Raw genomic sequence first — 24,358 nt, 5'->3', positions numbered from 1 at the left:
ATCGATTGATGGTGACTGACAGTTAACCGCCAAGCATTATTTGAAATTTAAACTAGGCAGCTTGACCCTGATTAATCGAGGCATTGCCCTGAGGAATGAGTCTGCGAATGGCTGTCACGTACTTTGTTTAGCTGAAACAGGCACAATGTTTGTACATCTTCTTTGTCTGCAAAGAGCAGGGCCTCGTGTTAATATATGTAGCCTCCAGTACACGCAAAGGTGCCACACTGTGAGCCCGACTGGCTATCTTAAATTGGTTGTCAGCATAATTCTTAGCACATTGAGGATTATTTAGCATATGTCTTTCAATCGTGGAATCACTTCTAATGTTGGACACTGTTTTGAGTTTTGCAAGCATGGTTACAGTCTGTACCTTGCCCATTGCGAACAGTAGCTAGAACATGCTGTTTGATACGATCTGCCAGTCTTTGGGGTGTATGGCCTACATACCTAGCATCACACTGGCACTGAAATTCATATACCACGTTGTTCATTTGTGTGATAGGCAGAATGTCTTTTTGGCTTGATGGCAGCGACCTGTTAGTGATGAATACCACTCGTGTTACTACTGCATAGTGAAACAGCTTGCTTTACCTGTTGTTCAAATTTTTGAGATACCTTGCCCTTCAAGGGTAATCTGAGGTAGACTGGGCACATTTCAGGGGTAAAAGTGATGGCCATAGGCTCATTCTATACAGCTTGCACGTTATACAGCGTGAAATGATCTTATCAGGGTAGCCATTATCCTGTAGGATACCTTTGATATTATTTCAGCATAAAGCTTGCATGGTGAGCAAATGGCACTTTACCATGGTTAGGCAACTAATCACCAAAGACCTATCTTCAGGCAGTGAACTTGAGAAGAAGAATATGGAAGCTGGAAAGGTGACATTGGAGGACTCGAGGCTAAAGATATGAAAATGAGAAGTGTTTGATCAACAGTGGATATATGGAAGTGATGTTGCAGAGATAAGTGCAAGTGGTCTTGGTGAGGGATGAGATGTAAACTTTGAAGCTGAGCTCAAAATGGAACAGGACATTAAGATTTTGTATTGCATTATTCAACCTGATTAAGGGAGGAGGATGGAGTCGGTTGCAAGGAATAAGCAGGGGGCTGCAATGATAGCTTTGGTCTTTTTGTACAGCTGGAGGAAATTTTGACATAGAAACATAGAAAAATGCAAGACAGAATAAGGCTGTGCAGAGCACTAGTTGTAAAAATTAATCTCTCATCCTTAAATATATAAGTTTTTAAGGTTTGTGAGTCATAGATTACTCAAAATAGTTGTTTGGTAGTACAGAATGTGAACATTGCTGAAAAAAGAGACCTGCTATCAAAGCTTTTCATCTTGCACTCACCAAAACAGCTACGCAAGATAAATTAACAGTAAAGGGAACAACAGTTTATACTACATGAGAAGAGACTGCTGATTGGTTGGCCATGGACTCTGATCGGTAGAGGCGTTGCCACGGGGGATGCAGCAGAGAACAATTAACTGTTAACTGCCATGCTTTTGGTTAAATTCAAACTAGGCAGTTTGACTCTGGTAAAGGCACTGACATGGGGAATGACGCAGTTCCCCTAAGCCCTTGTCTGATGTGAATGGCCTCAAACTTGACCTCTGTTGCAATCTGCTAATGACACTTTGGCATGCCAATACTGCTAAATTAAAAATGATCCTTTAGTTGATTTTCAGTACAAGTCAGAAACATTGGAATATAGGAACAGGAGTAGGCCATTCAGCTCCTCGAACCTGTTCCACGTTAGATTTGATTTGTACCTCAGTGACCTTTTTGCCATCTCCCTGATACTTTTACCTGACAAAAATTTGTTAAGCTTAGTCTTGCATTTTTCAATTGACTCAATATCCATAGCCTTTTGAGGGAAAGATTCCCAGGTCTCATCCTTTGTGTGAAAAAATGCTTCTTGATATCATTCCCAACTAGACTAGCTTTAAGATTGTGCCCCCTTCCTCTGTTCTGGATTTTCCTATTGCAGGAAATATCCTATCAAACCCCAAAGCTGTTATATTATTCCTGATGTTCAGGGCCCAGAACTGATTGCAGTAGTGCAGATTCTGTTGAAGGCTCTGTACAACTAAAGCATCATTTCCTCACTTTTGTATGTCAATCCCTTTGAAATACAAAGACAGATATTTTAGTATCTGTGCACTAGCTTTAAGTGATTTGTGTGCATGCATTTACTTTGTGCTTCTAAACCCTTGACTCCTCCTTTACAGCTCCAAGCCTATCTCAAATAAAATATTCCAGTTTGTCTTTCTCGGGTGACTTCACACTTCCTCATTTTGAAGCCCCCCCACCACAGTTTTACCCACTCAATTATTCTGCCTGTCTCTTTGAAACTTCATGTTCCCAACTATACAACTTACTGTGCCTCCTAACTTAAGTGTTATTTGCAAACTTGGATAAAGAATTAAGTCATTAACATAATCTTTTGTTACGACCCTGAACAAGACTAGTAACTTTTCTTGTGGAAAAAGAAATCCAAAACCCCAGTTGTTTACTGGAAGAATGAAGCCACAAGGTTCCAGTTAAAACAGAAGAATTTTTATTATACAAGAGTCAAACAAAGCAAACACTAAATACTATCTTAGATAATGTCCTATACGCTAAAACCCATAATCATCATAAGTTAAACTTGAATTAACAGCCTAATTGTGATCAATTGTAACCTATAAATTTACACATTAAATGGCAGATATGACTAAGACAGATCTTACATATTTGCTCAGCAGTCCACTCAACATGTAGGTCATTAATCTCAGTCACAAAATCCTTCAAAACTATGTCTTCCTCAGGAAGAATTTTGGCTCCTCTTCTAAGTCATAGCCTGATCCCAGCCAACAGAAGAGCACAACTAGCCTGAGTTCCACGAGTGCAGTGTTCACCAAAAATGGCACATATCTGTAGAACAGCTTCAACTCGGTCTGGATAACATAGGACCCCTAATGTTACCTTCAAGTAGCAGAAACACTGCAGTAACTTATTCTCCACTTCCGGATCTAGCCCCTGTCGTCTTCAGCTTGCCTGTACTGCACCACTGGACTTATCAACTTTTACTGATCTCTGATGGCTCTGTCTCCTTTTATATAGTTTCAACCAGATGTTTTGGTTTCCAATCTCAGTTTTAGCCTTTGTTTTCTTAGAAACTGAGGGGGTCGGTTTCCCTTTTCAGTTAGGGTCTGTCTCAAAATATACAAGCTTTGACCACAGATTCCATCTCACTATCTTGTGAAAAGCTGAGGCCCCAGTACAGATCCCTGGACAACACTACTTGTTACATCCCACCAATCGGAGACAGTTCCCTTTTGTCTTTATTGTTTGTCGTCTTCTCCCAACCAATTATTAAACTATATCACAAGGATGCGTCCAATTTTGTATGTTTTCATTTTTTCTAATCTAATCTTATTGAACAGCTTTTGAAAGTCCATATGACCAACATGCAAAGACACTTCTTTATCCACCATGCCGGTGACCTCCTCAAAAGAAACAAGATTTTATGCTTCTTATTGTAAAAGGTTGCTGAGTCATCCTTATGTACCTTCTTAAAGTTTACCACCCTTGCCATGCCTTCCTCGCACACTAACCGCCTGTGTGGCAGATTATCAGGAACCTTGCTGAAATCTAAGAACAAATCCATAGATTTTCCATTGTTTAAAAATGTCTGAATTCCTTAAAGAACTTCAGTAAATCTGCTGCTCAGGACTGCCTTCTCAGAAATCCATGCTGACTTCTACTTAGTGCATCACACTTGTTCAGATTTATCATTATTCCACCTTTCAGTATCATTTCTTATATTTTACTTACAATTGATTTTAGGCTCACTGGTGTGAAGATTCCTGAATCATCCCCATACCCCTTTAATAATGTTTGGGGTTATACCGTTCTCTTTTCAGTCCTTGGACATTAGCACCATTTCTGATGATTGTCTGAAGATGATGTTAAGATGATGACTGACTTTGCTACCCAGCTCTTTAACTATCCTTGTCTATCTGGACCTAGTATCTTGACTTTATTTTACCGCTTTAGGCTATTAGTAACTGCGTTATCAAGAATTTCTATTACTTTTATTACTACTTCAACTTGTATGCTGCAGAGACTGCTCATGATTTCAAATATATTTATAGAAAATGCTTGACACTTTTAAGATTATTGCTTCACTGCCCATTTTCTTTAATTTCCTTTATCCTTCACAATTCACTGCTCCATGAAGCTTTGCACTTTGGGAGCAATGTTTTTGCCTTTCTTCCCTGCATTACTTCCAAAATTACGCATAATGGTCCGTTCCCTGTGTGATATCTCTTAAGTATTCTACAGTATTTCTCAATATTAATTTTTCTTCCCTGCTGTTTCTCTCTAATGGTGCTATTAATCCAAGATTAATCCCCTCAATCTGCCTTTCTAAACTGTTTCTATTAAACTCATTCATTGTTTTTGTCATAAATCAAACAAATCCACCGTAACTTTGTCACTGTCAAAATTTTCTCTTGACATTTCCTCTGTCACCACCTGGTCTTTGCTTACTACCAGATCCAATAATGACCCTGTTCAAATGGGCCCTGACAAGTTGTTTCACGAAACATTTCATATTCTATCTGTGATCACATTTTCAAATGATTGTTTTAGGTAGGTCTGACCACATAGCTTTGGTTGTGGAGTTGAGGAAAGTGTTGGCTAGATGTGCCTAGGTATCCCTAAAATGCATCTAAATATGGCCTGTCATCAAGGAAGCCAAGAATTGGACCTTGGAGACTTATAGCAGTGTTAATGGATTTGGGAATGTTTACTGAGATTATTGAAAGCAAAGATAATGGGTAAAGTGAAATTATTGGACCATCTATATATGGTGAGTCGTGTTCTACGAGTCTGTCCTGGAATTTTATTGTTTATTATGTGTACATAAATGATTTGGACTTGGAAACTAAGGGACCAATATTCAAATTTGGTGATTCCAAAGGTGTGGTTCTGTGGGGGGCGGTGGGGGTAGGGATTGGTGGGGGTAGGGATTGGTGGGGGTAGGGATTGGTGGGGGTAGGGATTGGTGGGGGTAGGGATTGGTGGGGGTAGGGATTGGTGGGGGTAGGGATTGGTGGGGGTAGGGATTGGTGGGGGTAGGGATTGGTGGGGGTAGGGATTGGTGGGGGTAGGGATTGGTGGGGGTAGGGATTGGTGGTGGCAGGTGGTGTTGCAAATTGTGAATGATTGTGAAATAATATAGGAAGGCTAGATCCGCTTGCAGCGCAGGTGGTAGAAGCAGGTAGCGTCGAAAAATGGGAAATATCGCCTTTTGGAAGCAAGAATAGGAAAAGGAAATGGGGTAAATGTAAATGGTCCCTACCTTGGTGTGCAAACACAAAAGTCATTAAATATGGCAATGCAAGGACAAAATTCCTTAAAAAGGCAATTGGAAAATTAGATTTTGGATTTTTGAATACAAAAGCAAGATAATCTTGACCTTGTAAAAGAAGGTTGGTTGGAATATAAAAGGTCTGTGAATTTCTCCAAGAACTTCAGTAGATCTGCTGCTCAAGACCACCTTCCCATAAACTCATACTGACTTTCACTTGGTGCACCCTACTTGTTCAGATTTTTCCATCTTTCACGGTGTTATTGAGATAACGTAATGCAGTGTAGAAAATCCAGGGAATGCAACACTACAGGTTAGAATGTTGGTTGGAATAGAAAATGGCAATTAGAAGGATGTGGTGGAGGCTCATTCAGATATTACCAAGGATGAGAGATTTGACAAGTTAGAGCTTTTCGCTGGAGCTGAGATTAAAAGCTGACCTGATTAAAAAATCTTCAAGATTATATAGCTTCTCAGATCAGTCGTGATCATTTGTTTCTGCTAGTCAATATTGCAAGAAGGCACAAGTTTAAGATAATCCCAAACAATTCAAGGGCACTTTAGACAGATTGTACAGAATTTGGCTCTGTGGCCTTTCAGATGACTTGGAGTTTTTTTTGGAGTGTTATTGGACAACACAATAATTGTATATGGACTCCAATGTCTTATGTTGTTCATAACTACAGTTTATTATATTTATTGGTGGTACAGGTACAAATTCAGAATTATCAAATGCTTCAGAGACTGAATCTGAACGAAGGGATGAATTAAGTGATTGGTCACTGGCTGCTGAAGATGATCGGGATTCAAGACCACATCGTGATAGTCGAAGGCGGCCTGGAGCAGGGAGAGGGCGAGGTGGAGGGCAATCCAACAGAGGTCGTGGGGGACCACGAGGTGGACATTCATCTATTAGTTCAGGTAAGTTTTTTTTAAGCACACCTTTAATCCAGTTTAGTCTGAAAATAGTGCCATTTGTACTGCAACCTTGACTGCATTTTTGACAATGACGTAAATGGCCAGCTGTGGTTATACAGCACAGTCAGACCTATGTTGAATGGGGAGAAGACAGTTCTATTTAGAAGCAGATTATGTAGGAACATAGGAGCAGGAGTAGGCCATTCAATTCCTTGAGCCTGCTCTCCCATTCAACCAGATCATGGCTGACCAACTATCTCAACACCAGTTTTCCGTGCTATCCCTGATGTCATTAGTATCTAGACTTCTATCGATCGATCTCTTGAACACACTGACTGAGCTTCCACAGCTCCCTGAGGTAGAAAATTCCAAAGATTCACTACCCACTGAGTGAAGAAATTCCTTCTCATCCTAGTTCTGAATGGCTTGCCCCTTATTCTCAGACTCTGTCTCCTGGTTCTCGACCCCATCTGCACCCCCCCGACCCCGACCCCAAACCCAGGCAGGGGAAACATCCTTTCGGCATCTACCCTGTCTAGCCCCTTACGAATTTTGTACACTTCAATGAGATCACCTCTCATTCTTCTAAACTCTGGGGAAGCCAAGTTTATTCTCCTCATAGACAGTCCTGCCATCCCAGGAATTAGTCTGGTGAACTTCCCCTGCACTTGCTCTTTGGCAAGTATATCCTTCCTTGGGTAAGAGGACCAAAACTGTATATAATACCCCAGGTGTGGCCTAGCCAAGGTTCTATACAATTGCAGCAAGACATCTTTACCTCTGCACTCAAATTCTCTTGCGATAAAGGCCAACATACCATTTGCCGCCTTAATTGCTTGCTGCACCTGCAGGTTAGCTTTCAATTGCTTAATAATGAACATCGACACCCAGGTTCCTTTGGACAGCATCACTTCCCAATCTCTCTCCATTTTCAGAATTCTCTGCACCTCCGTTCCTCCTACCAAAGTGGATAACTTTACACTTATCCACATCATGTTTCATTTGCCATGTTCTTGCCCGCTCACTAAGCCTGTCCAAATCCGCTTGAAACCTCTTCGCATCACCCTCACAACACACATTCTCACCTAGTTTTGTGTTACCTGCAAACTTAGAAGTATTAAATTTCATCCTCACATCCAAATCTCTGATATAGACTGAGAGCTGTGCTGAAATGTATCCAAGTACTGATCCTTGTGGTACCTTATTAGTTACAGCCGGAAAACCTGACAATGACCTGTTTATTCCAACTGTTTTCCAGTTTTCTTAAGAAAATATAGATGAAGTCCCTCATCCTTGTGCCATTCTAGAAAATTCCTCTGCACCCTCTGTTAAGACCTTGACATCTTTCCTCGAGTGCTGTGCCCAGAATTGGACACACTACTCCACCTGAGGCCTCACCAGTGTTTTATAAAGGTTTAGCATAACTTCCTTGCTTTTGTAAACTATTCCTTGATTTATAAAGTCAATGATTGATTGATATATTGATATATAATAGCCTTCTTAACTTGACATCCCAACTTAAGAGATTTCTGTTTGTAAACTTCTAGTTCTCTCTTGAGTGCTGCTTGGTAGCCTGGAGCTGCTGGTAAGTTTTCCAGTGAAAAGTGCTGGTGTAATACTTCTTTTCAGTTCCTAGGTGGCGGGAATGTTATTGAGACAACTTAACGAAGTGTAGAAAATCCAAGGGGTTGCAACATTACAGTTACACTGCAGTTGGTGTCTGTGATGCCACACTTCGCACCAGTAAGAAATTAGAATCGCAGATTTGTTACATCACAGAAGGAGGCCATTAATCCTGTCATGTCTGCATCAGCTCTTACATAGCAGTAGTATATCTAGTGCCACTCCCCCGCCTTCTGTAGTCCTGCACATTCTTCCTTTTCTGGTAACAATCCAATTCCCTCTTGAATGCCTCAATTGAACCTGCTTCCACCACACTGTATTCCAGATTCTACTACTCACTGTGGAAAAAAAATCCCCATGTTGCCATTGCTGCTTATGCAAGTTACCATAAATTTGTGCTCTCTTGTTCTTGATCCTTCCACCAATAGGAACAACTTTCCCCTATCTACTCTGCCTAGACCCTTCATGATTTTGAATATCTCTTATCAAATCTCTTCTCAACTTTCTCTTTTCCAAGGAAAACAGTCCCAGTTCTCCTGTCTATCTGTGTAACAGAAGTTCCTCGTCCCTGGGACCATTCTTGTGAATCTTTTCTGCACTCTTGATGCATTCCCATGTTTCCTAAATTCTGGTACCCAGACTGGATGTAATTCTCTAATTGAGGCTAAACTAGTGTTCTATACTGATTTAACATAACATCCTTGCTTTTATACTCTGTGCCCCTATTAACAAAGCCCAGGATGCTGTACGCTTTATGAACTGCTCTCTCAACCTGCCCTGCCACCTTCAATTATTTATGCGTGTGTACACCTGAGTCCCTCTGCTCCCGCACCCCCGTATTCTTCCTACCAAAATTAATCACTTCACACTTCCGTGTGTTAAATTTCATCTGCCAGTTCTCCGCCCATTCCATCAACCTGTCTGTTCTTTTCAAGTTCTACACTATCCTCCTCAAAGATCACAACACTTCCAAGTTTCGTATCATCCGTAAATTTTGCCCTGTACACTGAGATCTAGGCCATTAATACATATCGGGAAGAGCAAGGGTCCCAACACCAAGCCCTGGGGAGCTCCACTACAAACCTTCCTCAATCTGAAAAACATTCAGTCATTCACTTGTCTTTGTTTAATGTGACTCAGCCAATTTTTTATCTATGTTGTTACCGTCCCCTTTATTACATGAGCCAAAATTTTGCCCACAAGCCTGTTGTGTGGCAATTTTATTAAATTTATTAAGTCCATGTACATAACATCAACAGCATTAACCTCATCAACCTTCTCTGTTACCTCATCAAAAAACTTCAAGCTAGTTAAATACAGGCCCAGATGTTCCTCTCTCCGGTGGTACCCTGGAAGGTACGCTGGGGGAATCCCTCGAAAGTCCCCACTCAAGGACTGCACGAGAAGTTTCAACTTCCGTTGGGCATCTGGATCTGTAATCCTCCGAAACTCCAATTTAAAGTTGGTGATTTTAAGGATTAAAACCAGTTCTAACTCCTGGCTAACTGTACTACTGACCCCCCCACTTTGTCCCTGATCCCCTATTGGACCCCACAACTTCCCCCTGACCCACCTGCTTACCCCCCCCAGTTAGTGGTGTTAAAAAGGGGTGTGGCTTCATGAACCTCAATGCTCCTGCACTACACTGAAGGATTCTGGGAGCAGCTAGGCTCCACATTTCTCAGCAGACCTAGAGGTCTGGGCAAGAACTGTGGAGCTCCAGTTTAAGGTAAGAAAATAGGAGCAGAGTAGCAAACCGACAGTGTTTGCCACTTCACGGAAGATTCGGCCCATGATTCGCCCTTAATAAATCTGTGCTGGCTGTCCTTAATTAACCCACATTTGCCCAAGTGGCAATGTATTTTGTCCCGCATTATCGTTTCTAGAAGCTTCCCCACCACTGAAGTTAAACTGACTGGCCTAACATTTGTAATTCTCCAGACCTCTGGAAACACCTATGTTGAAGGAAGATTGGAAAATATTGGACAGTGCCTCCGCAATTTCCACTCTCACTACCCTCAGTATCTTTGGATGCAGCCCATCGGAACCTGGTGCTTTATCTGCTTTAAGTACAGACAGCCTATTCAATTCCTCTTCCTTATCAATTTTAAATCTTTCTAGTGTTTCAATTACATCATCGTTCACTGTGATCTGCTCAGCATCTTGTTCGTAGGTAAAGTAAGATGCAAAATATTAATTTAATACCTCAACCATACTCCCTGCCCCCATGTGTAAATACCCATTTTGGTCCCTAATCGGCCCCACCCCTCTTTACCACCCTTTTACTATCTATAATCCTATAGAAGACTTTTGGATTCCCTTTAACATCAGCTGCTAGTCTCTTTTCATACTCTCCCTTTGCTTCTTTTTGCTTTTTTACTTCCCTTCCGAACCTTCTATATTCAGCCTGGTTCTTGATTGTATTGTCTGCCTGACATCTGTCATAAGCACAGTTTTTTTTCTTCTTCAACTTAATCTCTATCTCTTTTGTTATCCAGGAGCTCTGGATTTGTTTGCCCTGCATTTCAACTTCGTGGGAATATACCTTGTCTGTGCCTGAACCAAGTCTTCTCTAAAGGCAGCTCATTGTTCAGATACCATTTTGCCTGCCAACCTTTGAGTCCAGTTGGCCTGTGCCAGATCTATTCTCTCCCCATTGAAGTTGACTTTCCCCCAGTTAATTATTCTTACTCTGGATTGTTCTTTGTCCTTTCCATAGTCAGCCTTATGACACAATGATCACTGTCCCCTAAATGTTCCCCTACTGACACGTGATTCACTTGGCCCACCTTATTCCCAAGAACCAGGTTTAGCAGTGCCTCCTCTCTTGTTAGACTGGAAACATATTGTTGTAGAAAATCATCCTGAACACACACTCTGAACTCTTGATACTCTTCTGCCTTTTACACTACTACAATTCCAGTTTATATTATGATAATTAAAACCTCCCATTTTAACTAGTCTATAATTCTTGCATCTCTCTGTAATTTCCTTGCAGGTTTGTTCTTCTACATCTTTCCCACTGGCTGATGCTCTATAGACTACACCAAGCAATGTAATCGCACCTTTTTTGTTCCTTAGCTCCAGCCAAATAGATTCTGTCCTTGACCCCTCTGGGACATCCTCATTCTCCAGCCCTGGAATGTTATCCATACAATCACCTCCCCTCCCCTTCCTCTTTTTCCTATCTTGCCTGAACACATTGTATCCAGGAATATTATGCCCAAGCCTGCCCTTCTTTGAACCAGGTCTCTGTTACAGCTGCAACATATATTTCCATGTGGCAACCTGCCCCTGTAACATTCAAACATACGAAATTGGAGCAGAAGTAGACCATTTGGCCCCTCGAGCCTGTTCTGCCATTCAAAAAGATCACGGCTAATGGTTTTGTTTTCCGAGTTCTACATTCCCATCTACCCCCGATAACCTTTGACTCCCTTGCCTAACAAGAATCTGTCTACCACTGACTTAAAAATATTCAGTGATCCCACTTCCACTGCCTTTTGAGGCAGTGTTCCAATGTTGCACAACCCTCAGAGAAAAAATTCTCCTCGTCTCTTTCCTATAAGGGTGACCTTTAATTTTAAAACAGTGCCCCCTAGTTCTGGACTCACCCACAACAGGAAACATCCTTTCTACGTCCACCTTGTCCAGATCATTCAGGGTCTTCTATACTTCAATCAAGTCACCCCTCACTCTTCTAAACTCCAGTGGAAACAAGCCCAGCCTGTCTAACCATTCCTCATAAGACAACCCGCTCATTCCAGGTATAAATCTAGTAAACCTCCTCTGAATCACCTCCAACACATTTATATCCTTCCTTAAATAAGAAGACTAAAACTGCACAAGTATTCGAGATGAGGTTTCACCAATTTCCTGTATAACAAATGTAACATCCTTACTTTTATATTCAATTCCTCTCCTAATAAAGGATAGCATTCCATTAGCTGCCTTGATTACATGCTGTACCTGCATACTAACTTTTTGTGACTCATGCACGAGAACACTTCGATCCCTCTGCACCTCAGAATTCTGCAGTTCTCCATTTAAGTAATAGTCTGCTTTTTTATTCTTCCTGCCAAAGTGAACAACTTCACATTTTCCCACATTGGACTTTATCTGCCAGATTATTGCCCACTCTCTCAACCTATCTATATCCGTCTGCAACCTCCTTTTGTTTTCTTCACAACACACTTTTTCCTACCTATCTTTGTGTCATCTGCAAATTTAGCTACCATGCCTTCGCTCCCCTCATCTAAGTCATTGATGTAAATTGTACAAAGTTGAGGCCCAGCATGGACCCCAACAGGACTCCACTAGTCATATCCTGCCATTCAGACAAAGACCCATTTATGCATACTCTGTTTGCTGCCAGCCAGCCAATCTTCTATCTAGTCTAATATATTACACCCTACATCATGAGCTTTTATTTTCCGCAGTAACCTTTGATGTGGCACCATATCAAATGCTTTCTGGGAATCCAAGTACAGAATGTTTACAGGCTCTCTTTTATCCACAGCACATATTACTCTTTCAAATAACTCACCAGTCTTATGTGCCACTCTGTGCATTCACATACATGCACATTAACCCTAATTTAGATTGTACTCCGAGCTCACCTAATAACTTAGTGTTTCCTCCTCTCCTATCCAATATGGAACTATTCCCTAGCATTGCCTAGTATTCTGACTTTATGCACCTTATTCCTCTTCTCTACTTCTATGTCTGGTGCCTGTCCACCAGCAAATTTATTTAAACCCTCCCCAATCACACTAGTAAACCTCCCTGTGAGGACCATGCAGGACTCATGATGACTGTTACAGAAATGTCTATTTGCCCCCCGCCCCACCCCGACTATGGAATCGCCTATAACAAACATTAATACACTTGGCTGTTCCCACCTGTACAGTCCCTTTGCCATTGATGCCGTGATCTGGACTGCACTGCTTTAGACTATCGTCACTCCCAGCAGTCTCAAACACTGAGTATCTGTTTGAGAGTAGCACAAAACCGGAAGAATCCTGTACCTCCTGTCTCTTTCTGCCCTTGCTGATGACCACCCGCTTACTGTTCTGAACTCGTACTGCCTGTGGGGTGGCTGCCACTTGGAACGTACAATCTAGAAAACTCTCATCCTCTCCGATGCTCTGTAGTGACTTCAGCTGTCCCTCAAGAAGCTGGAGACATTTCCTACACACATGGTCACCCAAGACATGTTAAGTGCCCTGAAATTCCTACATGGCATAGGAATTGCAAGCAACAGGTTGCAGATGCCCATGCATGATGTAAAACAAAACCCTCTATTCCCTTTTCAATAATCTAGCTAGTGCCCTATTTGAGCTACTAATTTCAATTAATACTTGTAGACCTGCTCTGAGCTTATAATCTTATTAATTCACTCACTATAATAGTAACCTGATTTAAATTCTTATTTTCCCAGCTCATTCTTTGAAACAAATACCTGAGTTTCAATAGAATAGAGGAAAACTCTCACCAATCAATTACCTACCTGGTTTTCTGTGATATCACACTTTGAATTTCTTTGGAGACCTCCCGCTGGTGTTGCAGTGACTCTATTGCTCTATCTGCCACTCCTTTTATCCCACCTTTGCCTCTCTTCTCTCCCACTGGTCTCAGTACTCCAGAAGGACCACTGCATGGGTACAGTTCAGTGATATTTTAGTGTATGGAATTTGCTTGGCAAAGGATCAACATCTTTCTTGCTCTGGCGTGAAGGAATTACACCTTATGACTTAAGATATGTAGAATAGACATCTTGTATGCAACTTTTGCCCAAACATTACTCTTGAGGGCAGAATACCCATTTTGTATTGTAAATCTCAGAATGTTACAACACAGGAGGAAGACTTTCAGGCCATTGTGCCTGTATTGTGCATCACTTCACACCGCTGTGTTAAATTTCATCTGCCCATTTCACTAGTCTGCGTATGTCCTTCTGAAGTCTGTTTCTATCCTACTCGCAGTTTACTGCTTTTCCATGTTTTGTGTGATTTGCAGACTTTGAAATTGTTTCCTGTAGTTCAAGTACAGGCTATTAATGTAGATCAAAAAGAGTTGGGATCCTCATACTGATCCCAGGGGGTTATCACTATACTTCCCTCCAATCTGGAAAAATACAACCACAATTCTGCTCTTAGCCAATCCTCCCTGCCACTGCTTATTCATATTCTAGTTTTACTAACAAGCCTATTACATGGTACTTTATCAAATGCTATTTTGTCCAAGTTATTAAAAGGCATGAACTTGGATTGTTTGTGCAGGACTTACGTGAATTACTATATATTTTGCATAGATATGGTGTAACCTGATAATTAGGAACACCTAAAGTATTTGTAATGTGTCCTTTATTTTGAGGTATACTTTTTTTTTTCACAATGGTCATGTACGGTAAATGGAGAGAGTCACGTATTCCAGGATTGTATGTTTCTGCTGAAATGTTCCTCCTCCAATTACTTTCACTGTAAGGTGTCACGGAGAGAGATCCTCGAAATGGTATTGTAAGACAGAGGAAACTCTCACTTGGTTCTTGCCAGTTCTGATCTACGGGGTATGGACATGTGTTCATAATCAAGTCAGAGAGCTTATTAAGTATCTCAGAGAAATACAGAGGTAATATTTAACGATGGCTATAGATATACAACGAGACTGCTCTTCTCTTCTTTTGCTGTGTTCCGTTGACTGTAGCCTGTTGTCTTCTAGATGTGTGCCAACGATATCGTGCAGCTCCTTTTATCCCAACCGAGGGACCCTTGCCATGACATATTAGACCATAGTTTATCCTTTCAAATATGAGTGGATCAGTTGAGGTCATTGATAACCCATGGGCTCCCTGTACCCCAACAAGTAGGCACTGACAGATGCTTGCTGATTTTCCAAAGGTTCGAAGATTCTCATTACTGTTAATAGCCCAACTTCTGAAATTTTGCAGTTTCACATTCATCTTCTCCTAACTTTCTGCTAAGGTCCCCATCATATTGTTCTTGTCCTTTCCATTGTTCTTACGAAAAGGTTTTAACAAAGTATAATATCACAAAGCAAGCATTAACTCAAGCAGACTTCAATATATTGATGTACGTAGCATATAATTAGTTCTATTAGCTTAACAGTTCTATTAATTTAACTGCTTTATCTGTCACAAGTGTAAAATATGTTTGAATCTATAGCCTGCAATGAACCGCATCGAGTTGGTATGTGGGTCCCCTTTTATCTGCATAACTTCCCCTTTCCTGCGTGGGCTACATGTAGTTTCTTGCACGTGCATATTCCAACATTGGCAAATTGACAGATATCAGTGAAGCTAGCGATCATGCTTTGCAGTCCAGCCCTGATATTACATTTTCTTAAGAAAATAACCTTACAGGATTATTCATAGACAAACCATACGAATCTGCTAAACCTATGTCTAATTCTGGAGCCTTGCTGGCAAAATATGATTTCAGTTAATTTTTCTTTCTGTTGACTTTCCCAGTTTGTGGCCATCCCAGGGTCCTTTACATTGAGGGAGGAATGCCCTGATCCTGGGATGTGTTATGTTGGCAGCCTACACAGGGCAAAGTAGCTGCTGTAGAGCCAGAATGCCTGACGGATCCCAGTGACAAATCCCCTAGACCTGTTGACCTGAATCCTAGGGTTGTTTAAAAACAGGTGGATGCATTGGTGTTAACCTGCCAGAATTCCTTGGATTCTAGAACAGTTCCCAAGAATTAAAGGTCGCAAACACAATCTCACTAAGAAAGGAGGAAGAGAAAACCGGGAACTACAGGCCAATTAGCCTAACATCAGTAGTAGGCAACATGCTAGAATCTATTATGAGGGGCGTGGTGACTGGGCACTTAGAAAATCAAAGTATGTTAAAGCAGAGTCAACAAGGATTTATTAAAGGGAAATTGTGTTTGACAAATCTGTTAATTTTTTGAGGATGTAACTACATTTGGTGCCCTGCAGTAACAGGGTGCACAGGCACCATATCTCAAGGCCACGTTTTAGGTGAGTCTGCATTACAGTATGCCTCAGTCTGTTAGGTGGGAAACACACCTGGCTGGGTATAAAAGCAATGGTTATGTGCATATATTTGTTTCCTAGATCAATCAGCATTTCTCCCCTGACTGGGAAGATGTATACCCATTGATTCCACTCATAGTTCTATCATTTGCTGGTGCCTAGCGTTCAGGGTTGACCCCATTGGGCCATTATTGCATACACACCCTGACAGATTCCAGTCCTCATGCTCTGAAATAATTTTTTTCCTTTATTCTATTTTTATGGGATGTGGGAGTTGCTGATGAGCCACTGTGTAAAATCAATGAAATAATTAAATTGATGAAGGGTCATAAGGACTCGAAACGTCAACTGTATCCCTCTCCGCAGATGCTGTCAGACCTGCTGAGTTTTTCCAGGTATTTTTGTTTTTGTTCCAAATAATTAAATTGTTGCTTTTAATTTTTCTTTTTAAGTGGGTAGCAGTGTTCATACTGGGGGAGGGGGGAAGGCTTGTGACAGATTTGCAGAAGGAAAGGAGGAAATGTGCCACCATCATTGAGGAAAGGAGGAGGCTGTGTGGCTGCATTTTGAGAGTGACTGATTAGATTCATCACATTCAGCAACCAGCAGGAGTTACTGGAAAGCCAACAGCAGCACTAACAAGTTTACCTCTTCTCCAACATGAGTGCTGAGGTCATCTGAAATGCTTTTACTACTTAGCAGAGCTCTGATACTAAACTGGAAGCCTTCCTGACTTATGTGGTTAAATATCTCACTGGATAAAATGCTATTGAAATCAAAATTTTGGTGTCAAAGACGGACCTGCGTTAGACCAAGTTCTGTGCTATAGCGGACTGTGTTATAGTGGGGCCTCAGTGTAGTAGAATTGATAAGAGGAAACCAGTGAATGTAGTGTATTTGAATTTATGCTGCCACACAGATTAATACATAAAATTAGGACTCATGGGATTGGGGTTAATAGCATGAATTGATGATAAGTTAATTGTCAGAAAACAGTAGAAATAAAGGAACTTTTTTGGATTGGCAGGCCAGAACTAGCTCTGAATTGTCAGGATCAGTACTTGGGCCTGATCTATTTACAGTCTATATTAATGACATAGATGAGGGGTGTGAGTGTTTGCTGATGCAGATGGTACAAAGTTGGGTGAGAAACTAAGCAAAAAGATTGCAGAGGGATGTAAGCAGGTAGGATGAATGGACAACAACATGGCAGATGGAATATGATGTGGGGAAGTGTGAAATCTTAGAAATCATAGAATGGTTACAACACAAGACTGTTCAGCCCATCGTGTCTGTACCAGCTCTCTGTAAGAACAACTCGCCTAGTCTCACTCCCTCATCTTTTCCTTGTAGCTCTGCAAATTTGCCCTCTTATGCTAATTATCCAATTTTCTTCTGAAGGCCTTGATTGAATCTGCCTCCACCACACTCAAACAATGCATTCCAGATCCTAGCCACTTGCTGCATTAAAAGGTTTTTCTTCAAGTCACCGTTGATTCTTTTGCCAATCACCTTAAGTTGGTGCCCTCTGGTTTTTGATCCTTCTGCCACTGGAAACAGATTCTCCCCATTTACTCTGTCAATACTCCTCAAGTTTTAACAGCTTTCTAATCTCCTCTTGATCTTCTCTTTTCCATGGAGAACAGCTCCAGCTTCTCAAATCTCGCCAGGTAACTGAAGTTGCTCATCCCTGCAACTATTCTCATGAATCCTTTCTGCACCCCCCCGCTAACGCGTTCATATCCTCCCTGAAGTATTGTGTCCAAAAATGGACACACTACTCTAAGGTTAAGGTTAAACCATTGTTTTAGACGGGTTTATCATAACTTTGTTTGGTAGTGAAAAAAAGGCAAAATAGTTTTTGGATGGTGAGACTAGAAAATGTTTGCATTCAGAGTGACCTGGGTGATTTGAATGAGGATATCAATGATTTGGATGAGGGAACCAAATGTAATATTTCCAAGTTTGCTGACAACACAAAACCCGGTGGGAATGTGAGCGATGAGGAGGCTGTTAAGAGGCTTCAAGGTGATTTAGACAGATTGAGTGAGTGGGCAAGTACGTGGCAGATGCAGTATAACATGGATAAGTGTGAAGTCATCCATTTTGGTAGGAAAAACAGAATGGCAGAGTATTATTTAAATGGGGACAGATTGGGAAATGTTGATGTACAAAGGGACCTGGGTGTCCTTGTACACCAATCACTGAAAGCAAGCGTGCAGGTGCAGCAAGCAGTTAAGAATGCAAATGGTATGTTGACCTTCATTGTGAGAGGACTTGAGTATAGGAGCAAGGATGTCTTACTGCAGCTGTACAGGGCCTTGGAGAGACTACACATAGAGTATTGTGTGCAGTTTTGGTTTCCTTACCTAAGATATATTTGCATAGAGGGAGTGCAGCGAAGGATCAACGGACTGATTCCTGGGATGGCAGGCTTGTCGTATAAGGAGAGATTAGGTTGACTAGGCCTGTATTCACTGGAGTTTAGAAGAATTGAGAGAAGATCTCATTGAAACATAAAATTCTGACAGGGATGGACAGACTGGATGATATTTCCTCTGGCTAGGGGATCTAGAACAAGGACTCTCAGTCTCAGGATATGGGGGAGTCCATTTAGGACTGAGATGAGGAGAACTTCTTCACTTGGAGGGTGGTGAACCTATGGAATTCTCTACCACAGAAGGCTGTGGAGGCCAAGTCACTGAATATGTTTAAGAAGGAAATATATTTCTGGACTTAAGGCGTCAAGGGTTATGGGGAGAGCGCAGGAGTACAGTGTTGAGATAGAGGACCAGCCATGATCATTTAGAATGGCGGAGCAGGCTGGAAGGGCCAAATGACCCACTCCTGCTTCTATTTTCTATGTTTCTATGTTATTGTGTACGAGTCACAAAGTTAACACGCAGGTACAGCAAGCAATTAGGAAGGCAAATCATATGTTAGCTGTTGTTGCAAAGGGATTGGGCTACAAGAATAAAGAAGTCTTACTACTGTGGGAGAGGTGGTGACGTAGTGGTATTGTCCAGAGACCCAGTACGCAAGTAATCCAGAGACCCAGTACGCAAGTAATCCAGAGACCCAGGATATTGTTCTGGGGACCCGGGTTTGAAACCCATCACCGCAGATGGTGACATTTGAATTCAATAAAAATCTGGAATTAAAAGTCCAAAAATGACCATGAAACCATTGTCGATTGTCATCAAAACCCACCTGGTTCACTAATGCCCTTTAGGGAAGGAAATCTGTCGTCCTTGCCTGGTCTGTGACTTCAGACCCACAGCAATGTGGTTGACTATTAAACACCCTCTGAAAAGGCCTAGCAAGCCACTCAGTTGTATCAAACCGCTAAAAAGTCTCAAAGGAATGAAACTGGATGGATCACCCAGTGTCGACCAAGGCACCGGAAACGACAACGGCAAACTCAGCCCTGTCAACCCTGCAAAGTCCTCTGTAGTAACATCTGGGGGCTAGTGCCAAAATTGGGAGGTGTTTCACAGACTAGTCAAGCAACAGCCTAACATAGTCATAATCACAGAATCATACCTTCCTAGACACCACCATCACCATCCTTGTTCCACTGGCAAGACATACCCAGTAGGGAGGGAGTTGCCTTGGGAGTCCTCAACATCAGCTTTGGACCCCATGAAGTCTCATGGCACCAGGTCAAACATGGGCAAGGAAACCTCCTGCTGATTACCATGTACCGTCCACCCACTGCTGATGAATCAGCACCCCTCAATGTTGAACAATACTTGGAGGAAGCATAGAGGGTGGCAAGGGTTCAGAACGTACTCTGGGTCGGGGACTTCAATGTCCATCACCAAGAGTGGCTCGGTAGCACAACTGCTGACTGAACTGGTTGAGTCCTAAAAGACATAGCTGCTAGACTGGGTCTGCAGCAGGTGATGAGGGAGTCAACAAGACGGAAGAACGCACTTGACCTCATCACCAACTTGCCTGCCGCAGGTGCATCTGCCTATGGCGGTATCGGTAGGAGTGACCACTGCACAGTCATTATGGAGATGAAGCCCCATCTTCACATTCAGAATACTCTCCATCGTGTTGTGTGGCACTACCACTGTGCTAAATGAGATAGATTTTGAACAGATCTAGCAACTCAAGACTGGGCACCATGAGCCACTGTGGACCATCAGCAGCAGCAGCAGAATTGTACTCAACCACAATCTGTAACCTCATGGCCTGGCTCCACTCTACCATTACCATCAAGACAGGGGATCGACCCTGGTTCAATGAAGAGTACAGGAGGGCATACCAGGAGCAGCACCAAGCATGGCTAAAAATGAGGTGTCAACCTGGTGAAGCTACAACACAGGACTACTTGCATGCCAAACAGCATAAGCAGCAAGTGTTAGACAGAGCTATGCGATTCCACAACCAATGGATCAGATCTAAGCTCTGCAGTCCTGCCACATCCAGCTGTGAATGGTGGTGGAAAATTAAAGCAACTCACTGGAGGAGGAGGCTCCACAAATATCCCTATCTACAATGATGGGGGAGCCCAGCACGTCAGTGCAAAAGATAAAGCTGAAGCATTTGCTACAATCTTCAGCCAGAAATGTCAATTGTGATGATCCATCTCTGCCTCCTCTGGAGGTCCCCAGCATCACAGATACCAGTCTTTGGCCAATTCGATTCACTCCATGTGATATCAAGAAACAGCTGAAGGCACTGGGTACTGCAAAGGCAATGGGCCCTGACAACATTCTGACAACAGTACTGAAGACTTGTGCTCTAAAACTTGCCGTGCCCCTAGCCAAGCTGTTCCGGTACAGCTACAACACTGGCATCTACCTGGCTATGTGGAAAATTTCACAGGTATGTCCTGTCCACAAAAAGCAGGATAAATCCAACCCGGCCGATTACTCCCTTATATGTGTACTCCCAATCATCCCATCAAGGAGCCCAAGCAAAACTGGAGTCAGTGGGAATCGGGGAAAACTCTCTGCATTTTGGAGTCATACCTAGCACAAAGGAAGATGGTTGTGGTTGTTGGAGGTCAAACATCTCAGTTCCAGGACATTATTGCAGGAGTTCCTTAGAGTAGTGTCCTAGGCCCAACCATCTTCAGCTGCTTCATCAATGATCTTCCTTCCATCATAAGGCCAGAAGGTGGGGATGTTCGCTGATGATTCCATTCACAACTGCTCAGATACTGAAGCTGTCCATGTCCAAATGCAGCAAGACCTGGACAACACCCAGCTTGGGCTGACAAGCGGCAAGTTACATTCGCGCCAGGCAATAACCATCTCCAACAAGCGAAAATCTAACCATCGTCTCTCGACATTCAATGGCATTACCATCGCTGAATCCCCCAGTATCATCACCCTGGGGATTACCATTGACCAGAAATTGAACTGGACTAGCCATATAAATACTGTGGCTACAAGAGCAGGTCAGAAGCTTGGAATCCTGTGGCGAGTAAATCATCTCCTGACTCCCCAAAGCCTGTCCACCATTACAAGGCACAAGTCAGGAGTGTGATGGAATACTCTCCCCTTCCTTGGATGAGTGCAGCTCCAACAACACTCGAAACTCGACACCTTCCAGGACAATGCAGGCCGCTTGATTGGCACCCCATCCGCAAACATTCATTTCCCCCACCACTGATGCACAGTGGCAGCAGTGTGTACCATCCACAAGATGTACTGCAGAAACACACCAAGGCTCCTTAGACAGCACCTTTCAAACCCATGACGACTACCATCTAGAAGGACAAGGGCAGCAGATACATGGGAACACCATCACCTGGAAGTTCCCTCCAAGCCACTCACCATCCTGACTTGGAAATATATCGCCGTTCATTCACTGTTGCTGGGTCAAAATCCTGCAACTCCCTCCCTAACAGCACTGTGGGTGTATCTACACCATATGGACTGCAGCAGTTCAAGAAGGCAGCTCTCCACCACCTTCTCAAGTGCAATTGGGGATGAGCAATAAATGTTGGCCCTGCCAGCAAAGCCCATAACCCTTGAATAAATTTTTTAAAAAAAGAATTATGCAGAGCATTGGTGAGGCTGCACCTGGAGTAGTGTGTGCACATTTGGTTTCCTTACCTATGGAAGGACATGCTTGTATTAGAGGGTGTATTGCAAAGGTTTCCTAGACTGGTTCCTGGGATGAAAGGATTGTCTCTGAGGAGTGATTGAGTTAGGGTAAGCCTTCATTCCCTGGATTTTAGAAAAATGAAAGGTGATCTAATTGAAACATATAAAATTATTAAGGAGCTTGACAGATTCAATGCTGGGAAAATGTTCTCCCTGTATGGGGACTTGAGAACATGGGGCCCCAGTCTCACAGTAATGGGTTGGCCATTTAGGACTAAGATGAGGAGAAATTTCTTTATTCTAAGGTTTGTGAATCTTTCTCATTCTCTACCCAGAGAGCTGCGGATGTTCAGTCTTTGATATATTCAAGACAAAGTTTGGTAAATTTTTGGGTATTAAGGACAGGAAGGTGGAGTTGAATTTGGAGAATATCTACGAGCTTGTTGGACCATGGATCAGACTGGAAGCACTTAATGGCCTTTATTTCTTTCTTAAATGCATTTGTGGGTGTTGGGGGAAAGAGGAACTAATATTCTGCAGACCCTTGACCCAATTGCCCTGGATCCCTCCCTCTTGTGTGCTGCAGCTGCTAATGTTTTAAGTGCTGGGGGTGCTGTGGGTAGGAGGCTATTAATAGCTCACCAGTCAGTACTTGATGTTAAGAGTAGGGTTGCCAGTTGTAGTTAGACGCATTCCTAGAGGATCAAGGGTCACATGATGCCTGGCAATGTGACACCATGATTTCAGTCTCTCATCCCACCCAATTTAAGGGTTCCTGGGTTCTGTCCAATATTCATAAAGTCAGTGAAACCTCTTTATCCCTGGGATCGAACCATGTAAACAATCAGTCCCAGACTTTCTGTGCTGTTACCTATGCTTCAAAAAGAAATCTCCATTAAACAAAAGGTGATTTTTTTTCACCCGCTGCATTGTCCCTACCCGCCTGACCAGTGTTTTATGAAGTAAATAGGCTTTGTGCATTAAAAGCTATCGAATTTGTAATTTACTAGTGTCTGTGGTTTTAAGGGGCAGTTGTATCTATTATAATGGAAGTTATTTGGGACTGTCAGTAAGTGTCCCTTTTTTTTGTAGGCGCCTTTTTTTCAGGGGGTTGTCTGTCCTATTTTTAATGGATGCCTACCTGCTTTTATGAGTAACTAATGTAGTGAATTGAGATTCAACAGTTTGCCATAATTTAATTGAGAAAGATTCCAGTCTAATTTTATTTATTTAGCATTTAATCTATTAGCAGCTATTTCTTGCAGACTCTTTTATAATAAATTATAAATCATCTGCTATGCTTGTTAGCTTGGCTGCTGTAAAGAAATAAAAATATTATCTACAATTCAAACTTTTGAAAAAAGATCTCACAAAACGTCGGAATATGGTGTTTTCATTGTCTGTTTTCCCCTTAGTGTTCAAGGATCCAGATAGCAATCCTTACAGTTTGCTAGACAACGCAGATAACACAGAAACGGACCAAACAGCAGATACTGATGGTAGTGAATCTCATAGCAGCACAAACCGCCGCAGGAGATCGCGTAGGCGTAGGACAGATGATGATGCTACAATGATTGATGGAATGACAGAATCTGACAGTGCTTCAGTTAATGAGAATGGTTTAGGTATGTATAGATCAAATTTATGTATCATTTGAAAGATTGTACTTGGCCAACTAGAGTTTTATTTGAATTAACTCCAAGCATAGACTGCTATTGTAAATAAAACATTAAAAAGAAAGCCTCCATCACACTTTACATTTGCAGATGATAATGAAAGAAAACCACAGCGGCGTAATCGTAGCCGCAGACGTCGTTTACGTGGTCAAATTGAAAGCTCTTTGAGCAGAGACAGCCAGCCAGGTAACAGCCATAACTAGCATGCTAGGGTGTTTGGAGTTTTGAAATTTTTGAAATTGTGTGTCACTGTTACACTTTATCTAATTCATTAAATTCTAACCACAGCTTCATGGGTCTGCTGCTTGTGTGTGGTAAATGTACTTTAAAAATCTAACATAAAAATTTAACTTTGATTACCTTGTATTGAAGAAGGAACGCCTTTAATTGGTAATTGTTTTAAAGATTTAGGGAAATGTACCAATCGCACAGATGTTAAACATAATTCAGCTTCCAAATAAGCACATCATGTATTTGATTTCACCATGCCTTGGTGTATACTGCTGAAGAGTCTCTGTAGTTGCTGGGTTATTGCTTCAATTTAAATTTTCAGATGAAGTTATATATATTATGTGAAGTCAGTGTTCCCAGATGGCTCAGATTTGAAGTCTCTGACTCTGAACAGTACCAGGAAGCTCCCAGGTCTGTCCTTACTTGATCCCAGCCTGGGCACTGGTTAGAGTATT

General features: G+C 42.1%; 1 protein-coding gene across 4 annotated transcripts in view; it reads left to right on the top strand.

The window, feature by feature from the left end:
• fxr1 (FMR1 autosomal homolog 1) overlaps positions 1-24,358 on the top strand; it is a 106,645-nt gene that overhangs the window by 64,808 nt on the left and 17,479 nt on the right. For 2 of the 4 annotated variants that reach the window (XM_078563975.1, XM_078563973.1), the window contains exons 13-15: positions 6,080-6,289; positions 23,412-23,621; positions 23,763-23,858. In XM_078563975.1, the coding sequence (XP_078420101.1) occupies positions 6,080-6,289; positions 23,412-23,621; positions 23,763-23,858 (516 nt within the window). The remainder of the gene's footprint in view (positions 1-6,079; positions 6,290-23,411; positions 23,622-23,762; positions 23,859-24,358) is intronic. The other 2 variants (XM_078563976.1, XM_078563974.1) reach the window with 1 other exon arrangement.

This window comes from Cetorhinus maximus, chromosome 19, assembly GCF_964194155.1.
Source record: "Cetorhinus maximus chromosome 19, sCetMax3.hap1.1, whole genome shotgun sequence".
Lineage (NCBI taxonomy): Eukaryota > Metazoa > Chordata > Chondrichthyes > Lamniformes > Cetorhinidae > Cetorhinus > Cetorhinus maximus.
This window is presented reverse-complemented; position numbering and strand designations above follow the sequence as displayed.